At 38.1% G+C, this 18,714-nt stretch overlaps 1 protein-coding gene across 1 annotated transcript; it reads left to right on the top strand.

Moving 5' to 3' along the window:
• The first annotated feature begins 5,756 nt into the window (after positions 1–5,756).
• Positions 5,757–18,099, top strand: notum2 (notum pectinacetylesterase 2). The gene is made up of 13 exons (XM_051933946.1): positions 5,757–5,861; positions 7,245–7,436; positions 7,981–8,299; positions 8,523–8,575; positions 9,696–9,791; positions 10,490–10,550; positions 11,233–11,303; positions 11,438–11,540; positions 11,967–12,155; positions 14,139–14,239; positions 14,407–14,554; positions 14,683–14,730; positions 16,870–18,099. Exons 3-13 carry the CDS (start codon positions 7,998–8,000, stop codon positions 17,174–17,176), a joined length of 1,479 nt encoding a protein of 492 aa, XP_051789906.1. The 5' UTR covers positions 5,757–5,861; positions 7,245–7,436; positions 7,981–7,997; the 3' UTR covers positions 17,177–18,099.
• The last annotated feature ends 615 nt before the right edge of the window (positions 18,100–18,714 follow it).

The raw sequence follows: 18,714 nt of genomic DNA, 5'->3' as shown, positions 1-18,714 counted from the left end.
CTTCACTATAAAAATGAAGTTGACATTTTATTTCATATTCCTGACTTTCCACTTTGTCTGAATGCTAATAACCAAATTGTACAAAATGGGAAACTGTATTGTAACTATGTTTTCAGAAAGTACCCATTGAGGGGGTTAACTGTGAAAGGTGCTATATAAAGCATGTTTGTATGATCCCCACCACAGACTCAAGTTATTTCTCCTTCACTGTGATTACATCTTGACTGAAGAGGGGGCCTGAGTTGCCTATAAAAAGTTTGCATATTGTAATCTTTCTGGTCAGCCAATAAAAGGTGACATTTTGCTTAACTTCTTACTACCTCCTTCATCCAACCATTTTCTAACCCGCTGAATCCGAACACAGGGTCACGGGGATCTGCTGGAGCCAATCCCAGTCAACACAGGGCACAAGGCAGGAAATAATCCTGGGCAGGGTGCCAACCCACCGCAGGACACACACAAACACACCCACACACACACCAAGCACACACTAGGGCCAATTTTAGAATCGCCAATCCACCTAACCTGCATGTCTTTGGACTGTGGGAGGAAACCGGAGCCCCCAGAGGAAACCCACGCAGACACGGGGAGAACATGCAAACTCCACGCAGGGAGGACCCGGGAAGCGAACCCGGGTCTCCTAACTGCGAGGCAGCAGCGCTACCACTGCGCCACAGTGCCGCCCCTCCTTCATTGCACAAATATAAATACTAAACAGAAATTGATACAGAATACACATATATAAAAATATCAGAAATACAAAACACTAGTGGGGTAGTGGGCAGCATGGTGGTGCAGTGGGTAGTGCTGCTGCCTCGCAGTTAGGAGACCCGGGTTCGCTTCCCGGGTCCTCCCTGCGTGGAGTTTGCATGTTCTCCCCGTGTCTGCGTGGGTTTCCTCCCACAGTCCAAAGACATGCAGGTTAGGTAGATTGGCGATTCTAAATTGTCCCTAGTGTGTGCTTGCTGTGTATGTGTGTGTGCCCTGTGGTGGGCTGGCACCCTGCCCGGGGTTTGTTTCCTGCCTTGCGTCCTGTGTTGGCTGGGATTGGCTCCAGTAGACCCCTGTGACCCTGTAGTTAGGATATAGCGGGTTGGATAATGGATGGATGGATAGTAGGGGTAGTTGGCAGTGGAATGTAACAAAGTGCAGGTGCAGTTGCTAAGTAAATTCCCCAGGGAGAAAACTTCAGGTCCCAAACCAAAATTTCACTGACTACACCCAAAATTTAGAGTAACTTTGCATACCTGTGCCAAGTCCCAAAACTACCTCCTTGGGGCACCTCCCTAATAAAATGGCCAATGCTGCTCCCCGTACAAATAAGGAATCTGTGCAAAATGTGGTGTCGATACACAAACAAACACACATATAGCTTTATATATTAGATATTTATTGAACAGAAATACAAAAATTTATTATACTTTGCCTGTTCAGTGTCCCTTAGAATTGGGTTTAGTTTAAAAAAGTAATGTCAAATGTTTTTTTTTTTTTTTAATCAGCCTCCACTCAATTTCTTGTGCAATCTTGCCATAGTCACTTCAATTCCCATAGCTCAGATTATAAAAATAATAAAAGTACACTAAAGGTTTTCTCAATTACTCCCCACCCTGAATTTCCTTTGATACCCTTGGCAAGTCATTTAATGTGCCCATGCTACACAGTCGTAGTGCATCTTGATCTTGTGAGTCACCTTTGAATAAAGACAGCTGCCAGTAACAGAATTCTAACAATACTACAGATCTGGACGTATTAAGTGCCTCGAGGTGGTGTTTGTCAGAGGCAGGTTTGTACTTGGTGAGGCCTAAGTGGTGGGATAGGAGGTATGTTGTGGTCCTCTTTGAAGCATTGAATGATATTGAAGATCGCATATGCTACCCTTAGAAGGATGGGTGTGATCTAATATGGGGGGTTATCCTCCTTATAGGGATAAAAATGACTGAAGTGCAGCAATGGGGGGACTGGGTATTGTTTCCCTTGCAATAATCAGCGTGATCGAAGACCAATGGGTAACCCCCTTTAGAAATCAGCATAATCAAAGAGCGGTTTGCGGATGGTTCTCCTTTGGAGTTTGGCACGTGATCGCAGAGTGGGTCTGAGTGCACACCATAAGGTGGTGACAGGCTGAGTCGTTGGGAGCCCCCTCATGGCCACAGGGCCTTATGCAGTCATTTAGATAGATAGATAGATAGATAGATAGATAGATACTTTTACATTGCTTAATCCTTGGGCCGACTCTGGTGTTTGTGATATAAAGTAAAGGCTATTTGTGTGAGTATCATATAATTTAATCAATAAATCTTAAATGAAGTTAAACTTTAAAAACATATTGTATTTTTTTTGTAGTGAGGTAATAGACTGGAAATACACTAACATAATGATGACATGCTGAATGTCAGTCAGACATAGCAGCACAAATTTCATTGTTCTCTGTACATTTAATAATAAACAAACTTGAAGGTTTGTTCTTCATTTACCTACACTTGTTTCTTTTTACATTTATTATTTACCTAAAAAATATAAAGCACTCCACCTTAGACAGCTGGCAGTTTTCAAATAATCTAATGATGACATACACCAGTAAGTAAAATGTGCCCTTTCATATTAATTCGTAAAATAATGCAGTCAAACAGTGCCCATGAAGTTGTTTAATTTCAGAGGTGGTCATTTGTTTTATTTAATCTCATCCTGGTCTGACACACACATAGCCAGACCTCTGATAAATGATTATTACACATTCCAGAGTGCCACCCTATTATGATGTCCTAAAGAAATAAAAGACGTAATAAAGCCAATAGACATAAGGATGAAATGAGTACAAAGGCACACAATAGCTTTTGCCAGCTTGTGTTGTGCTATAGAATAGTAAATACAGTACAAAGAGGGATGACCTACCGTATACAGAGCAGGCTTTAACAGAATACCATTGGATTAGCACTTTACACTCGATTATTAATTACATGTTCAACAAATGTCACATTTACAAACAAACAATCCAGCTCAGGCCAGAGCTTAACCTGGCAACTTTGAACACGAGGCAGGAACTAATCATCCATCTTATAAAACTCTAAAACAGCAGTTTACCCCAGAAGAAAATTATGTAATGCAGGGGCGGTCACTGGAAATAACACCATGAAGAGAAAAGACATTTGACAAATGACAGGAGACCATTCAGTCCTTTTGTTGCTTGTTTCTTCAGGTAATAGCTGTGCTATACCAACATCTCATCCAGATACTTTGAGGAAGACTTTGACAGTAACTCAAACTCACAGCAGATGTGGCAAGGCATCTGATTAATCACGGATTACAAAAAGAAAAATGACGTACAATCCACACTGGCCAATCACAATGCCAACCTAGCAGAGGAACTTAAGTTTTTTTGCACAGTTTGACAAGGACAATAACCAGCCTCCAGTCAGCTTCGAGCTGACCGGAGACTCACAGCCTTTGGTCGTACACATACATGATGTACGGCAGGCACTCGAAAACATCAATACAAGGAAGGCAGCAGGTCCTGATAATGTGCAAGGACGTGTGCTCCAGGCCTGTGCTGACCAATTAGCGGAGGTATTTACACAAATATTCAACCTCTCTCGCTCCTCAGGTGTAGTTTCCTTGTGCCTGAAATCCACAACCATTGTACTTGTTCCGAAAAAAAGAGAATAACCTGTCTTAATGACTATCGACCAGTCGCTCTCACCCCTGTCATCGCAAAGTGCTTTGAACGACTGGTAATCACCCACATCAAAGCCTCCATCCCAGCTGATCTAGACCAACACCAGTTTGCCTATCGGTCAAACAGATCAACTGAGGACCTAACCAGCTGATCAAAAAACTCTATGCACTTGGACTTACTCCGTCCATATGCAACTGGTTACTGGATTTTCACACCAATCGCTCCCAGTCTGTCAGGATGAGCAAACACACATCCTCCACCCTTACCCTGAGCACTGGTGTGCTACAAGGATGTGTACTAAGTCCCCTTCACTATGCACTCTTCACCCGTGACTGTCAACCCATCCGCCAATCAAACATTATTGTTAAATTTGCGGATGATACGACTGTCATTGGGCTTGTAACAGACAACAATGAAGCTGCATATAGGGAAAAGGTTCAGAATCTGACAGCATGGTGCAACACCAACAACCTGGTCTCAAATACCAAAAAGACCAAAGAAGTTATTCTGGACTTTAGGACCACTAAAAAGACCAATCACAGTCCGATAACAATCAATGCAGATGCTGTGGAGAGAGTTTCCAGCTTTAAGTTTCTAGGAGTCACCATCTCAGAGGACCTGTCCTGGGCTTTAATAGGCAAAGCACAACAACGCCTCTATTTTCTCAGGAAGCTAAGGAGAGCTGACCTCCCCCAGAAGCTGCTGGTTAATTTCTACAGATGCACTATAGAGAGCATCTTAACTAACTGCATGATGGCCTAGCACAACAGCTGCACCAAGGCTGCTCAAGAAGCCCTGCAGTGGGTCGTAAAAACAGCAGAGGCCATTACTGGGACTGAACTGCCATCACCTGAACTCTTGTATAAGACTCGTTGTGTGAGAAGGGCCAAAAACATTCTCAAGGACAAAACTCATCCTGGAAATTCTTTGAGCTCCTCCCGTCAGGCAGACACTTTAGGTCAATCCGCGTACGCACAAACAGACTAAAAAAGAGCTTTTTCCCATCTGCCGTAAACTTTCTGAACTCTGAATCTCCTCAGTCCGAGATCATTTTTAATTGAACATGTGCAACAAGCTATATTGGTAATGTGCAATATACTAAAGAATTATTATTATTATTATAATGTAATACAATATATAATATGTAATTTACTATTCATTAACAGGTGCAATAACAATTTATGCTGCTGTACTTTGAGCAATAATAATTTGCTCTGGTTACTTGATCACTTAACACTGTATATGACATATTTGGAATTATTTGACTTTTCTTTAAATGCACCTTGGGTCTGTCACAAAGTAATTTTGTTGTGTTACACAATGACAATAAAGTGCTTGAACTTCCTAAAGGGTGTCAAAGTTTCTGTTTCAATTACATGTCTCCTTGTTTTGTTCTAGATTCCCACAACACCTTGCGTAACTCTTTGCACACAATACTTAATAAATGGGCACATTCACACACAACCATATCCACTCATATCAGTCAAATAATTATAAAACAGACATTCTGGAATCCCTGGACAAAACTCACAAGAACATAACTAGAATATGCCAGGGGCTGATCCCAGGTTGATAGAGCTGACAGCCAGTGAGTTAATCACTAAGTCACCTTTAAGAATTTGCTAATTATTAAATACTTGTCCACTGACTTCTTTACTATCAGTAATAATACTTTGCTTTACTGTCAGAATAAAAACAATACTTTTATTTAAAAGCCCAGTAAACTTCCTTTTTTAATTGCAAAAAGTAAACTCTGTGGACTGAAGCAAATGTACTGTATATATCCTACAAACATTCAGAGTGCTGAGGCAGTACATGTGGAAAAGTGGTTAGGCAGGCTAGAAGGCATTAGGGGACGTTACTGTCACATGAAAAGCCAGGACCCCAAAGGATAGCACATGCCATTCTCGAAAACACTGCTGGCTTTGCTGATTGCAATCAATCAATCCAAGCTAATTAACACACTTGACGGACATGGATGGATGGTGTGCATTTCATTGATGAGAGCTTTAGAGTCCTGGCTTGTGATGCCCTACGTTGATCGATGCGTCACCATGTAGCTATCTCAAAAATATGCAAGACAGTTTCAAATAGCCTGCATTTGCACCCACCATGTTCATCTACAGGCCAGAAAAATCATTCCCTTCAGGCTCTCTGGGGAACTGAGCTTTCACCACCCGGGCTGAAGGTAAGTACTTAAGCAATTTACTTGGCATATATTTTATGGTGACACTTCAGTGTGTTATTACATAGTCAAATGCAATTTTATTCTGATAATGATTTTGGAAATTATATGCAAAACTGCATAGCCCATTTAAATGCTTTCACTTTAATTGAAAGTAAGGAAGAGTTTTGTACCTGTAGGGTTGTTGTGCATGCAGTGGACTTGGCTGGAAGCAACTTAGTCATAAGGCACTCTATGGGAAAACCGGAACAGGTATGGTTAGGAGTGTGTAGGTATCTGTATTTATAAATGAAAAGAAAACAGGTGACCGTTTCAATTTTGATTACAGATATCACTGATCTGAAGTGCCTTGAGAAGAGACAAACAACAGTGTTTCTACTATCAGATGAAAAGTTTAATAACTTTTAAGAATACTTTTTGATTTATGTTATGAATTTTCACAGAAACCCTTTCACTTAAAAAACAAAGTTATTACAGTTAATAACAATAAAAAAATAGTAAATCTTAATTTACTCATAATATATCTCTTTTTTAAAGATTGCCCAAGTCATTTCTATTTCTGTACTAAAGCACATTTTTCATAATGCTCTCTCCTATGCAATTTTTCCTGCAATTGTTTTCCTTCAATTTCTTGGGCTGTTTCTTTGGGCCTTTATGTATGTATGTATGTTGTTCAAGAATAAAAATGATTACAAAAAAAATTGAACACTGCCTTATATCTAAACTAAGGTGAAATTCAATAACATGTCTTTTTATTGACATACATGTTGGAAAACAAACTTTTTATTATTATGATTTATGATATGGAATATTTTTGCCCTCCACATCAATACCTTTAAATTCCAGTTTACATTTGTTTTTCACCATTTGCAGTATGCACACTGGAATTCTTTTCATGCTTCTCCTATTGGCATGTCTTGAACCAAACACTACAGCATACAGAGTATACAAAAGGGGCAGGACATTGGGCAATCCTGGTGTTAAAGGACAGCAGTCAGACAGCCAGGCTGGCACAGCTTTTCACAACATACACCACTTGGATGTACAAACTGTTTTTAAACACGAGGCTCTTTAACTAGTAAGCCTCATGTTTTAGACACTCAAGTCATGAACACACATTACTTTATTAGGTATCTGTAGGAGATACAAACTCCATACAATTCATTTTTTGCACAGGTGATCCTGGACACTTCAACAACCTAAGACTGACACAAATTCCTCAAACAAACAACAGTGAATGTCTTGTACCTGTGTCATTTTTTTTCTTTCAGTGAATGAATCATTGAAATCAAACACAGAATGGTGAGGTGTGAAATCACTTTAAGAGTAACATGTTATCTTTTCTTCTCACTACGATTCATTCTTTGGATGTGTCAACTTCCCAAGTCTGGCAAAAGCTCAAAGGAAAAGAAGGGAAATGGGATCCATATGGTGACAATATAAAGTCCACCCCAAATCTCAGATCCTACTTGAATCATCTCTGTTTTCCTCAAAACACACACAACTTTGCCCAGAGAAGAAGCAGTGGGTCACTGGCACAACAGACGTATTTTGATTACGACTTCTATAATTAAACAGGTAGGTTACTTTCAATATCCATTATTTTCTATACAACTAGTTTGGGAATTTCAGTTTTTCATTTTAAAAAATTTCACATGTAACTATCGGAAATACAATTGAAACCATTTGTAATATTCATACCTGATAAATGCTTCTATTTTTTGATTTTGTGTAAATGAGGTATTTATCAATACACTTTCAGAAGTGTTCAGATAAGAAATAACTTCCTAGAATAACATTTTTAAAAAATTCACTCATACTGTTGCTGGAGTTAATGAACACATAATACTTACTAATAAATGTAAATTAATTTGCAAAAACAAAATCCTTTCAACTTGTTAAAAGCAGAAGTAGTCTTGCATTTTCTTGTGATTTAATTAGGTACTCGCATTTTTTGCTCATTTTACATTTTCTTAAAATGCCATTTCCATTTTCTTTCACAATGTATACAGGTGTGTACTAAATAAATAATAATAAACACATCAAAATGCACCCTTTTGCCCATGAGACACACATTCATTTAAACAGTTTTGCTGACATGTTTATAATAATTTTCTTGCAGGTGTGGTACCTGCTAACATGAACTGCATAGGTCACCTAGTGATCCTGCTTCTTTTGGGTGAAGTGGCTTCTCAAAGCAAACGGACAAAGCCGGGCAGTAAAGTTCCGAGCCAAGGCCGGAAGACAATAAACCCTGGGACATCTGACGATGAGACCCTCGCACCTGACTCCATTTCAGGAGACGACAAAAAAGAACTTGTTGAGTCACAGGCTAAAGACCCCCAAAATGCTGCACATCAGATTCCAAAGTCAGGGGATGACATGAAACTCCATTTCTTGAAGAACACACAAGTTACATGCAATGATGGCACAGTTGCTGGGTAAGGATGCCTCTTCCACGATAAGACGACACCTTACTGACAGAGTCACAGGATTAGCTTTTGTCTTACATCTTAGATAAACTTTGTAAAGTACACTATTATTAGGGGAAACCTGGAAAATACTTCTGTAGCAAATAATCATCATGGTAGTATTACAGATTCTAAAGGGTAAGGAAGCAATTTTATTTTCATTAATATCTGTTTCTTATTTGAATATTGGCAGGTTTTACTACAGGGAGTACAAAGGGAGTAAACGGTGGCTCGTATTTTTAGAAGGTAGGTATCTACCTTCTGGTGAGTATTCAATTTATAGCTTCTTATACAAGTAATTATTGAAAATTTAATTCTAATTTCTGCTGTTGTTGGTGTTAACGCAGTAGACAGTCAGTCATTGTCCAACCTGCTATATCCTAACACAAGGTCACGGGGGTCTGCTGGAGCCAATCCCAGCCAACACAAGGCAGAAAACAAACCCTGGGCAGGGTGCACACACACGCACCCCCCAGGGATAATTTAGGATCGCCAATGCACCTAATCTGCATGTCTTTGGACTGTGGGAGGAAACCCACGCATACACGGGGAGAACATGCAGAACTCCACGCAGGGAGGACCTGGGAAGCGAATCACAGGTCTCCTTACTGCGAGGCAGCAGCACTACCACTGCACCACCCTTAGTGCTGTGGACATTTCACTACAAGAGGCGCATTGGGGCTAAAAACACCAAACTCTGCTGGGAAAACAGGACACAACAACATCATTTATTTATATATCACATTTTCATACAAAAAGACTAAAGATAAAAATAAAATTAGGGAACACTAATTAACATAGAATAAAAGTAAAGTCCGATGGCCAGGGAGGACAGAAAAGAAAAGAAAAAAAAAAAAAACTCCAGATGGCTAGAGAAAAAGAAAACAAAATCTGCAGGGGTTCCAGGAAACGAGACCGCCGAGCCCCCTCTAGGCATTCCACCTAACATAAATGACCTCAATCAGTCCTCATGGTTTTCAGGCTTCATGTACCAGCAATGAAGCTTAATTCTTGTGTATAAGTCAATGCATGTACTCGTTAAATGAATATGTACTGTTTAAGAATAAATGCCTATGTAATTTTAGTATGTATATACAGTATAAATATGTACATTGTTTGTTTGTATTATATGGGTATTTAAATATAGGGGTTTGCAATTATGTATGTAATGATGCAGGAAAACAATTTTTAATGCATATATGTGTGTGTGTGTAGAAGGACAGTCCTTGACTTGATGGCAAATTGTTCTAGCTCACTGGTATGTTAAAATCCACATTTTACACATACCTAAAATACCAGTATAAATACTTAAATATGTGTTCTTATTTAGTAACGTATTGCTAATATTAGAATCTGTTATTTTTAGGTGGCTGGTGCTGCTATAACAAAGAAACCTGTGATAGCAGATACAAAAATAGCCGTCGCCTCATGAGCTCAACAGAATGGCCAAGTAACAAAAAAGGTAAGAAATATAATTATCTAACCTATACATGAAAACAATATAAAAGACATCAATGGTAAAAGGTTCTATGATGTGTCGTGTTAAACAATACATTCTGTTTTTATTGGTGGGTGTTCCCCCACATCCTCAAAGATACGCCTGTCATATTAACCAACAACTACTAATTGTACCCTGTAGGTGTGAACTGGTATCTTGTCCAGGACCGATTCCTGCCTTGCACCCAGTGCTGCTAGGACAGGCACCAGCTCCCTGCAACTCAAATTAGTTCAAGCCTGTTTGAGATTTGTTTTTTTTTTTACATTTATGTTTCTTTCGCACTGTATAAATGACACAATTCAGTTCTGAATCCTTTTTTTTTTTACCATTTCTTTGGTGTTTTTAACATTATTTTCCATCAGTTTCATTGTCCTTTCTACATCCATACTCATGTATTCTGACAGCATTGTGATTCATTTTGCACTGTTAATTGATTTGTGCTGTGCAATGTTACGGATATTGCTGTTGCAAGCATTAAATAAAATAATGACTGATTCATACAAGCTAATGTATTGAAGGTATTCATGCAAATTATCTCAAATTTGTGGATGGTATTTAACCATTCTTCCATAAAAACATACTAAAATCACAGTACAACTTCAAAACCAGGTACCCAAAACGCTCCCAGCTGTACTTTTCACTAAATTTATTTCATCCCATAGGCAGTGGAATTCTTTCAAATCAACCTGAAGAAAATCCCCAGTGGTGGAATGCTAACATAGTGTAAGTGGATCTTGAAAGGTTACATTCTCTCTTACTTTTTATTTTATTTCACAAATTTTGTTTATCTTAATTTCCAAAGAGAATTTTACAAATGTCACGGTGGCGCAGTGGTTAGCATCACTGGCTCACAGTTTCAGATTCAAGGAGAATATCTTACTATTTACTGTGCGTATGGAATTTGCACATCTTCTCGATTAGTTCCCTGTGTGTTTTAACACACATCAGAAGGTAGGCAGGCCAGGTTAGTGGGTGTCTCTAAATAAGCAGAATGTGAGTGAGCGTTTGCGAGTGCAAGAGTGTATTTTGCAACAAATTAGTCGCCTATCTGTCCCACTGCAGTAGGCCACAACTTCACGTGACAAAGTAATGGAAAAGCAAGTTAATAAGACAGACTGACAACTATAGGTAATAATTATTATCACTAGTACCTACAAATCCTATGTAACATTTTTTCCAACAACCATTTATCCAATGTTTTAAAAATTAATGGGTTATAAAAGTAAGACTTTTTTACTAGTTTACCATGTTTTGCAACCTCAAGAACTAAAATATAAATTATGTATTATCCTGGCTTGGCTCCACTGTTCGACATAACATTCATAAAAATGTATCGCCCTTTTTTCCATGTTTGTCAAAGTAATGTTTTTAAGTTGTAGTGTTTGAGGATGAATTTATTTTTCAGATTTATTCCCTATTGCTCAAGTGATGTATGGAGTGGAACTAGCCCAAAGTCTCGCACAGGAAAGGAGACAGGTAAGTAGTGGACTCTCCAAATACGACTCATCTTGAAAATGAAAAAGAATTTTAACACAGCTTCCGACAGGGTAAGCCTCTCATACAAGGTGTACTTGGGCATTCAGCAGCATGTGCGATTATGTATTCTGCAGGGGACTACGCTTTCATGGGATCCCACATAATCAGAGAGGTTATTAAAGACCTCATTCCCAAAGGTATGAAGCAAGCCAAGGTCATCATGCTGGCTGGTACAAGGTAAGCTTCTCATGTACCTATAAATGATGTGATATTGCATAATGGCAGACTTCTAAAATTAACCGTTAATTGACAAAGTCTACCAACAACATGGTTAGAATGTTTTGCACTTGTCAACTGGAATGCCTCACAAATGAAAAGAGAGAAGTGGTATTCTTAGAACATTAGTCTGTCTGCTCTGTTTTACTTCTGGCTTTCAAGTAAAACTTTGGTAGCTAACATATCTTTGTGCTCAGAACAGCAGGGAAACCAGAAACAAGCAAAAGCTAACTACACCTGATAGCTGAAAATTGCAGTCACTAGAACACTGGCTTCAGTGGATAGATACAGGAGATAGATAGATACTTCAATTCAAATATATAACTTCACTGTAACACACTGCTTTCAAAGTAATAATAAATGAATTGTATCATTTTTCTCCCCCAGTGCTGGAGGAACCGGAGTTCTGTTAAACATTGAAAAAGTATCAAGTCTCCTAGAGCAACTAGGGGCAGAAGCCCAGGTCCGTGGTTTGGTGGATTCTGGGTGGTTTTTGGAGAGCAAGCAGCAACAAGCAAATGAATGCACTGATGCAACATCTTGCAGCCCAACTGATGCCATTAAAAAGGGACTCAGGTAAGAAATACGACTTTCTCTTTGTGTGAATTTCTGAAAAATTGCATTAATAGATGTATTCTTTAAAATAAATAGGACAAGAAACGTTCCGTTAAACCTTTGTAAATTTAAAATAGCACTATGCTAAACTATAAAAAAAAATCTCACCTTGGCTGTATTTAATAAAATCAGTATGGAATGGTCCATACAGTACTTTCATGTAAATTACACTTTAGTGATCCGTGCAGGAAATCATTCAACACAAGAGTTTACAATACAACTGACTGCACTGAACAATAATTTACAATCAAGCACATCTACTTTAATAAAAGGTCAAGTGCCTGTGAGTCAGTCTGTCTCCCTGTCCGGTGGTCTCTGTCATTCCAAAACATGGCGCATTTTTAGGAATGAAAAGCACTGCATTTGCCATTCCAACATACATTAAACATAAAAAAACCATTGACACGGCTTTAACGAACCCCATATCAAATGGCACATAACAGGGACATATGCATTGCATGGTGCACCGCAAGCTTTAACGTGGAGGTCTGTTGATTACTTAGATTTCAACCTGTCTTAGACCGGTAGCACTGTTAGTTAGCTTATATAATAATATTTGTATTATATGAGTTACAAATAAATGGAGAGTAAAATGAACAGGAAATCAAATCAAGGGGATCACTTAATTAATATTTAGTTTGAAATTAAGCATGTTGGGTAAAATGAAGTAAACAAGCTGCAAAGATAGACAGAATGGTACGGAGGTGGCTTTATGCCAATGCCCACATCGACCTTTACATATCTAGGTGTGTGTGTGTGTTTATTTGCGTTCATTTCATTCTCTTTATCATCAGTCAGATGCTCTGGCAGGTCTAATAAGCGGTTAGCAATTTTCGCTTATAAATGTTTGCACATGCACATAATACGGGGTGGTCCAGATCTAATTATGCAATATTCATTACGCTATAACTTAAGTTTATTACATACAGAATTCACAAAAAAATTCTTTTTTGTTGCCGATAGATGGCAGCACCTGCCCTGCATTCGTTTATTACAAGATATTTCGAACAATTCTTTTGTCTTGCATTGTTTTCCTGGATTGCATTAAAAGTTGCTTAATTAGATCTGGACCACCCTATACTGTATATATTTACAATAAATAAGTTATGCATGTTATTCCATGACTAAACAGAGCAGACAGTAAATATCTTGGTTAATCAATTTTTGTGGAAGTTGTCATGGGGCAAGTCAAACATTTTTTGAAACATATGGGGATAAAAAGCAATAGGCCAAGACATTATACAACTTGTTTGAAGAAGAAGTTATCAGAATCAGAATCTGGACTTCACTCAAATTTTTGACCCCATCACCAAACTTCCATTTACACAGAAGTAAAAACATGGTGGTACAGTGAATAAGGTGGCTGCCTTACCATTCTGTGCGGTTTTTGTTTGTTCTTTCCATGTCAGACTGAGTTTCCTCCATTTGCTCCAATTTCTCCCACATTCTAAAGAAGTGTTTTGTTAAGTTAACTGACTTGTCCCATAACGTACACATTTCCAATGATGGACTGTCCTTCCCTTAGAAATGTGTTCCTTTCTTTCACCCATACAGGGTTTGATTTCTGCCTCACCTCCAACTTCCCATGTCCCCATAACACAAGAGATGGTCCAGAAAAGGGTTGTATGCAGTGTATGTCTTATCTGCTGCTTCCCGTATACAGTAGATTGATTTCTGCATGGTATCCATGCTTCTGTGATTGACTAACTTTTTGCTCATGCAGATAATGGTTAGAAATGACTCCTCCTGTTGAAAAAAAGCAGTACAGCAATAAAATATTCCTAGCTAAACTTGAAGAAAATTAAAGCACACCCAAGGGCAGATCGCAGATGGTAAAGTGTAAGAATGAAACTCAGCGTCTAATGTAATGAGCAGCTGAAGTGAAGACAAAAATTGGCCAGAACTCAGTTTGACAATGACTGCCTTACAATTTTATCTCTGCAGATTATGGAATGGAATTGTCCCAGAAAAGTGTCGGCAACAGTTCAAAAAAGGAGAAGAATGGCAGTGTTTCCTAGGGCACAAGCTGTACTCGTCTATAAAATGTAAGATATCAATAAAGCATATATATGAAGTGCATAAGATGTTATTGCTCCCAAACATGTGTTAAAAAAATAAGTGCAAAGTGATCCACAATTATAATTGTAATTTACCACAATTGTAAAGATGTAATGCTACACTGTTGTCACTTTACTGTAAATATACATTACAGCTCCAGTTTTTGTTGTTCAATGGCTTTTTGATGAAGAACAGCTAAGAGTTGAAAACATAAACTTTGGAAGTCAGTCCTTGACAGAGCATCAGTGGACATCTATCCAGAATTTAGGCAGAGAACTAAAGAATTCATTACGAGACGTGCAGTGAGTATTATTAGGTCTTATGCTCCCTTTCAATTTTATTGATGCAACTGTTGTGGGGAAACCTTGGCAAACACCATCTACTGTCTGAAGGTCTTTGCTGTGGATAATGTGTGCTTCTTGTTTTACAGGGCAGCCTTTGCTCCTTCGTGCCTGTCTCACACATTGATTACTAAAAGGTAACATACCCAGAATGTCTTCCTTACTGCCGTAAAAGATATATGCCTCTTCATCCTTTCAATATGAGCTCATCTCACTGTTTTTTGTCTGGCCATTTATCTCAGAACCTACTATCTGTCAAAACATGGCTATAATTTGCACTTACCAGTTTGCCATTCTTCTCAGTTAGAACTTTATACTAGAATTTTCTAGTTCTGTAATGTCTTCCAGATGATGAAGCTTGTACTTTTGTTGACATTTGGAATAACAGAAATGGTTGCTTAAAACCTTGCACACACAGCATGCTCAAGTGTTTTTATACAGAACACAAATTTAACAAACATATCCTTTTTCACACGTTAATACAGATGCCTTGCACATTTATTCAGATTTGTATTACAAAGGTCTGAAACTCATTTTTTAATGTGACATTCTTTTATGGTACAAAGAAATTTTAGAAACAAAAAGGGAATATACTTTATTTAGTCCCCACATTTTAACAATTTGTAGAGTTTCTTACTTACAGTATGTACCAGTTATTTTAAATGTTCTCTGTTTAATGCGGCCTCATAAGGCAATTGTTCTTACCTGTGAAAACTTTGAACTTCTAAAACAAAAGGGATTGAATGTTTATGCAAACAGCACAGTTCCCTATTACCTTCTTTAGATTTATTTTACAAAAACTAGGGAACTCTGCCCCCTGCTCGCTTCTCTCGCCAACCGCCGGGTTTGGTTAACCGGATATACAATTTAAAGAGATTGTTATTTTCATGGGAATTGCTACATATGCATTATTTTCACGTTTACTTTAAAACTTCAGTTAACACAATATTTGGAATTACCTTTCCTTCAAGATTGCATTGAATTTTGTTTCTGTATTTGGAATTACATCGTGACAACAAAACGTATAACTGCCTGTGAGTGAATTTCGTTTCTTTCTCTCTAATAAATAAACCAACTTTTTTGAATGTTTTGTTCCTGTGATTTGTTAATTGGGGCGGCACGGTGGCGCAGTGGGTAGCGCTGCTGCCTCACAGGTGGGAGACCTGGGGACCTGGGTTCACTTCCCGGGTCCTCCCTGTGTGGAGTTTGCATGTTCTCCCCATGTCTGCGTGGGTTTCCTCCGGGAGCTCCGGTTTCCTCCCACAGTCCAAAGACATGCAGGTTAGGTGGATTGGTGATTCTAAATTGGCCCTAGTGTGTGCTTGGTGTGTGGGTGTGTTTGTGTGTGTCCTGCGGTGGGTTGGCACCCTGCCCGGGATTGGTTACTGCCTTGTGCCCCGTGTTGGCTGGGATTGGCTCCAGCAGACCCCCGTGACCCTGTGTTCGGATTTAGCGGGTTGGAAAAATGGATGGATGGATGGATTTGTTAATTGTCTTAGCAAAAGCTATTCTCAAGGGAAACTGTAAACGTTTTAATTCGAATGGCATATCAAGATCTCCTTTGGTGTCTAATGTTATCCCCTGAAGATGGACTATATGACCTTTCTTGTTGCCTGTTAAAATTTTACATGTTAGAAATTTTTAATACAACTAATCTTGTCCTATTGCACAGCCCATCACTCAGACATAAATTACACACTAACATTACGATACATCCTTCTTTACACAGTAATTCGGCTTGTGGTAGACCAGACAGTGTTAATGGTTGTAGATATCCTATGGGATATTGTAAGTTGATGTTTTCATCTTCTGCACAATCACCACCAACTGCTTCAGCAGAGTCTATTGATATACATTTAATCAATTTGCCGTGTAACTGATTGACAGTTTTCATGTTAATTTGTTTGACTTCCTCGTTTCTCGGTGCTAGGATTACCCGTGTACTCATTTCTTCTGCCGATAACCCTTTGGGATGAAATTATGAGATTAATAAGATTTGGACATAATACGTCTTCTTTAATTGGAAACTTAAAGTGAGGAAAATGTAAAAATTCATAAGAGCTGAGAGCGCAGGAAGTGTGTCTGACAAAATGAATGAGAGGTGAGAGGACTGCAGGCATGGACCATTAATTAGAAATGGTTTAGAGGAGGGTGGGACTTGAAAAAAATCTCTTGGCAATAGTCTCGTCTCAAGATTTTCTTTTATAATAGAGAGATATGGCAGAAAATACATTATGGTTCCAAAGTAAAATTAACAATTTTTTTTTTGTGTTTAGCAACTGGATGGATTTTCAAGTTAAGGGCACATCTCTCAACAGAGCACTGCAGTGTTGGGATAAAAGCCTTCAAGAAGCCTCCAAGAACAACAAGGCTCCCATCAGAGGATGCCCCTTCCACCTCATTGATAACTGCCAGTGGCCTCAATGCAATCCAACCTGCCCTCCCCTGGTTGACCAAAGATCAGGACAAGAAATGAGCTTGTCACAGATTTTAATAGGAATGGGGCTTGATGTGCACAAGCTGGCACAAGAGCTAAAGGTTGAGGTGAGCCATCTGTTAGGGATGATCAGTAACGGTGGCTAACAAGTAGACTAGGCAAACACCATCAAACAATGCCATGTTATGCGATTGCTGTACTTCTCGATACACACTTTAGGCTAGCTAACTTCCTTTCAAGGAACACATGACGACCGAAAAGATATATTTATATTACTGACTCACGAAGCTTCCAATTTCACAATATTTAGTAGTTATAGCATAGCCCTACAAGGAAAGCCTATTGATTTTTTATTTTAAATGAAGTGCATATATGAAGAAAGTTTATATGTCATATTTTTACGATTACCCTCATGTGACAAAAGACAAAATCGTCAATAAACAAAATGCCCAGGGCTTCTGCTGTACCTGTGCTAGCTCCATTTCAAATAAGTAGGTCGTTGACACCACTTAAGGTAAAAATAACCTGACGTTATCAACTTACCCCTTCAACAAAAAGCGAACTGAAACAAAGGTCTCTTTTTATAGCTGTCGAGATGAGAGAAAGATACATGCTCTGGTTGAGTATATGAGAAGCAGCCTGATGTTTCTAAGATATTCATAAATGTTAAACTGGCAAAATTGGAACAGCAACCCAGTAATTTTTAAAGTAAGGCACCGGAGTGGTAGTCTGCCTCCTCAGTAAAGAAATGTTTTACAAGAACTGCAGTGTGAACTTCTGTTAGCCAATGCCAGACTTGTGTACACCATGATAAGAGTATACGTGCTGCTATATGCTGGTAACATTACATTCAGGCATAGAAAACTAAACATTTATATTTCTTTAAATATTATATTTGTGGGCAGTCTATACACATTTCAATTCACTCTTAGTCTCTTTGATTTTACAATTACATATATACTGTTATTGAGACAAAATAAACTTTTAAGAGCTCATTACAAATATTCCAATCAAGAATTCAGTGCCTGCTCTTAAACATGTTATGGTATTTATTTTATATCAGTTTCTATTTGTTTTAGTCATATGCTGCCATAATAATAATAATAGTGTGGCCTCCTTTGCCCATGCTGCTCTAATTTAGTCCTTCTCTCAGGATCACTCCTGCAGTAAAAATATTTATTTTTGAAATACTCTTTCCCATATTTATCATGTTATTTCCAATAAATAAGTTTTAAAAATGTGTTTATGTTGTAAATGAAAAACACTTTCCCAAAATGTATAAAGATATGAGAGCACCTTACCTGCCAGTCACTATGCTTCAGTAAAATAAGGCTGCCTGCCATTTAGGATTTGTTTTCATTTTTTGCAAATGACAAATATTAATCTAATCTTTTTATACAAACTATTTTAAATGATTCAGTGTGGGTGTCATTAAAATTATTTATGATTTCAGACTACTAACATTTTCCTGCAAGACACTGTTTGAGATTATTTTGAAAACAACATTTTATAATCATTAACTTTGTTCATTAACACATATGTAATTTATCCATCTTAGTTATTTTTTAACAGTCTATTCTAATACTTCTTGTAATTACTTTTAGAATATGTTAGAGTTAAAACATAATTAAAGTTATATGAGAAGATAGTCAAATTATTAAAAATATACATACAAACAAATTTT

Source organism: Erpetoichthys calabaricus, chromosome 11, assembly GCF_900747795.2.
Source record: "Erpetoichthys calabaricus chromosome 11, fErpCal1.3, whole genome shotgun sequence".
Taxonomy (NCBI): domain Eukaryota; kingdom Metazoa; phylum Chordata; class Cladistia; order Polypteriformes; family Polypteridae; genus Erpetoichthys; species Erpetoichthys calabaricus.
Note: the sequence above shows the minus strand (reverse complement) of the source record. Positions and strands in the feature narration are given on the sequence as shown.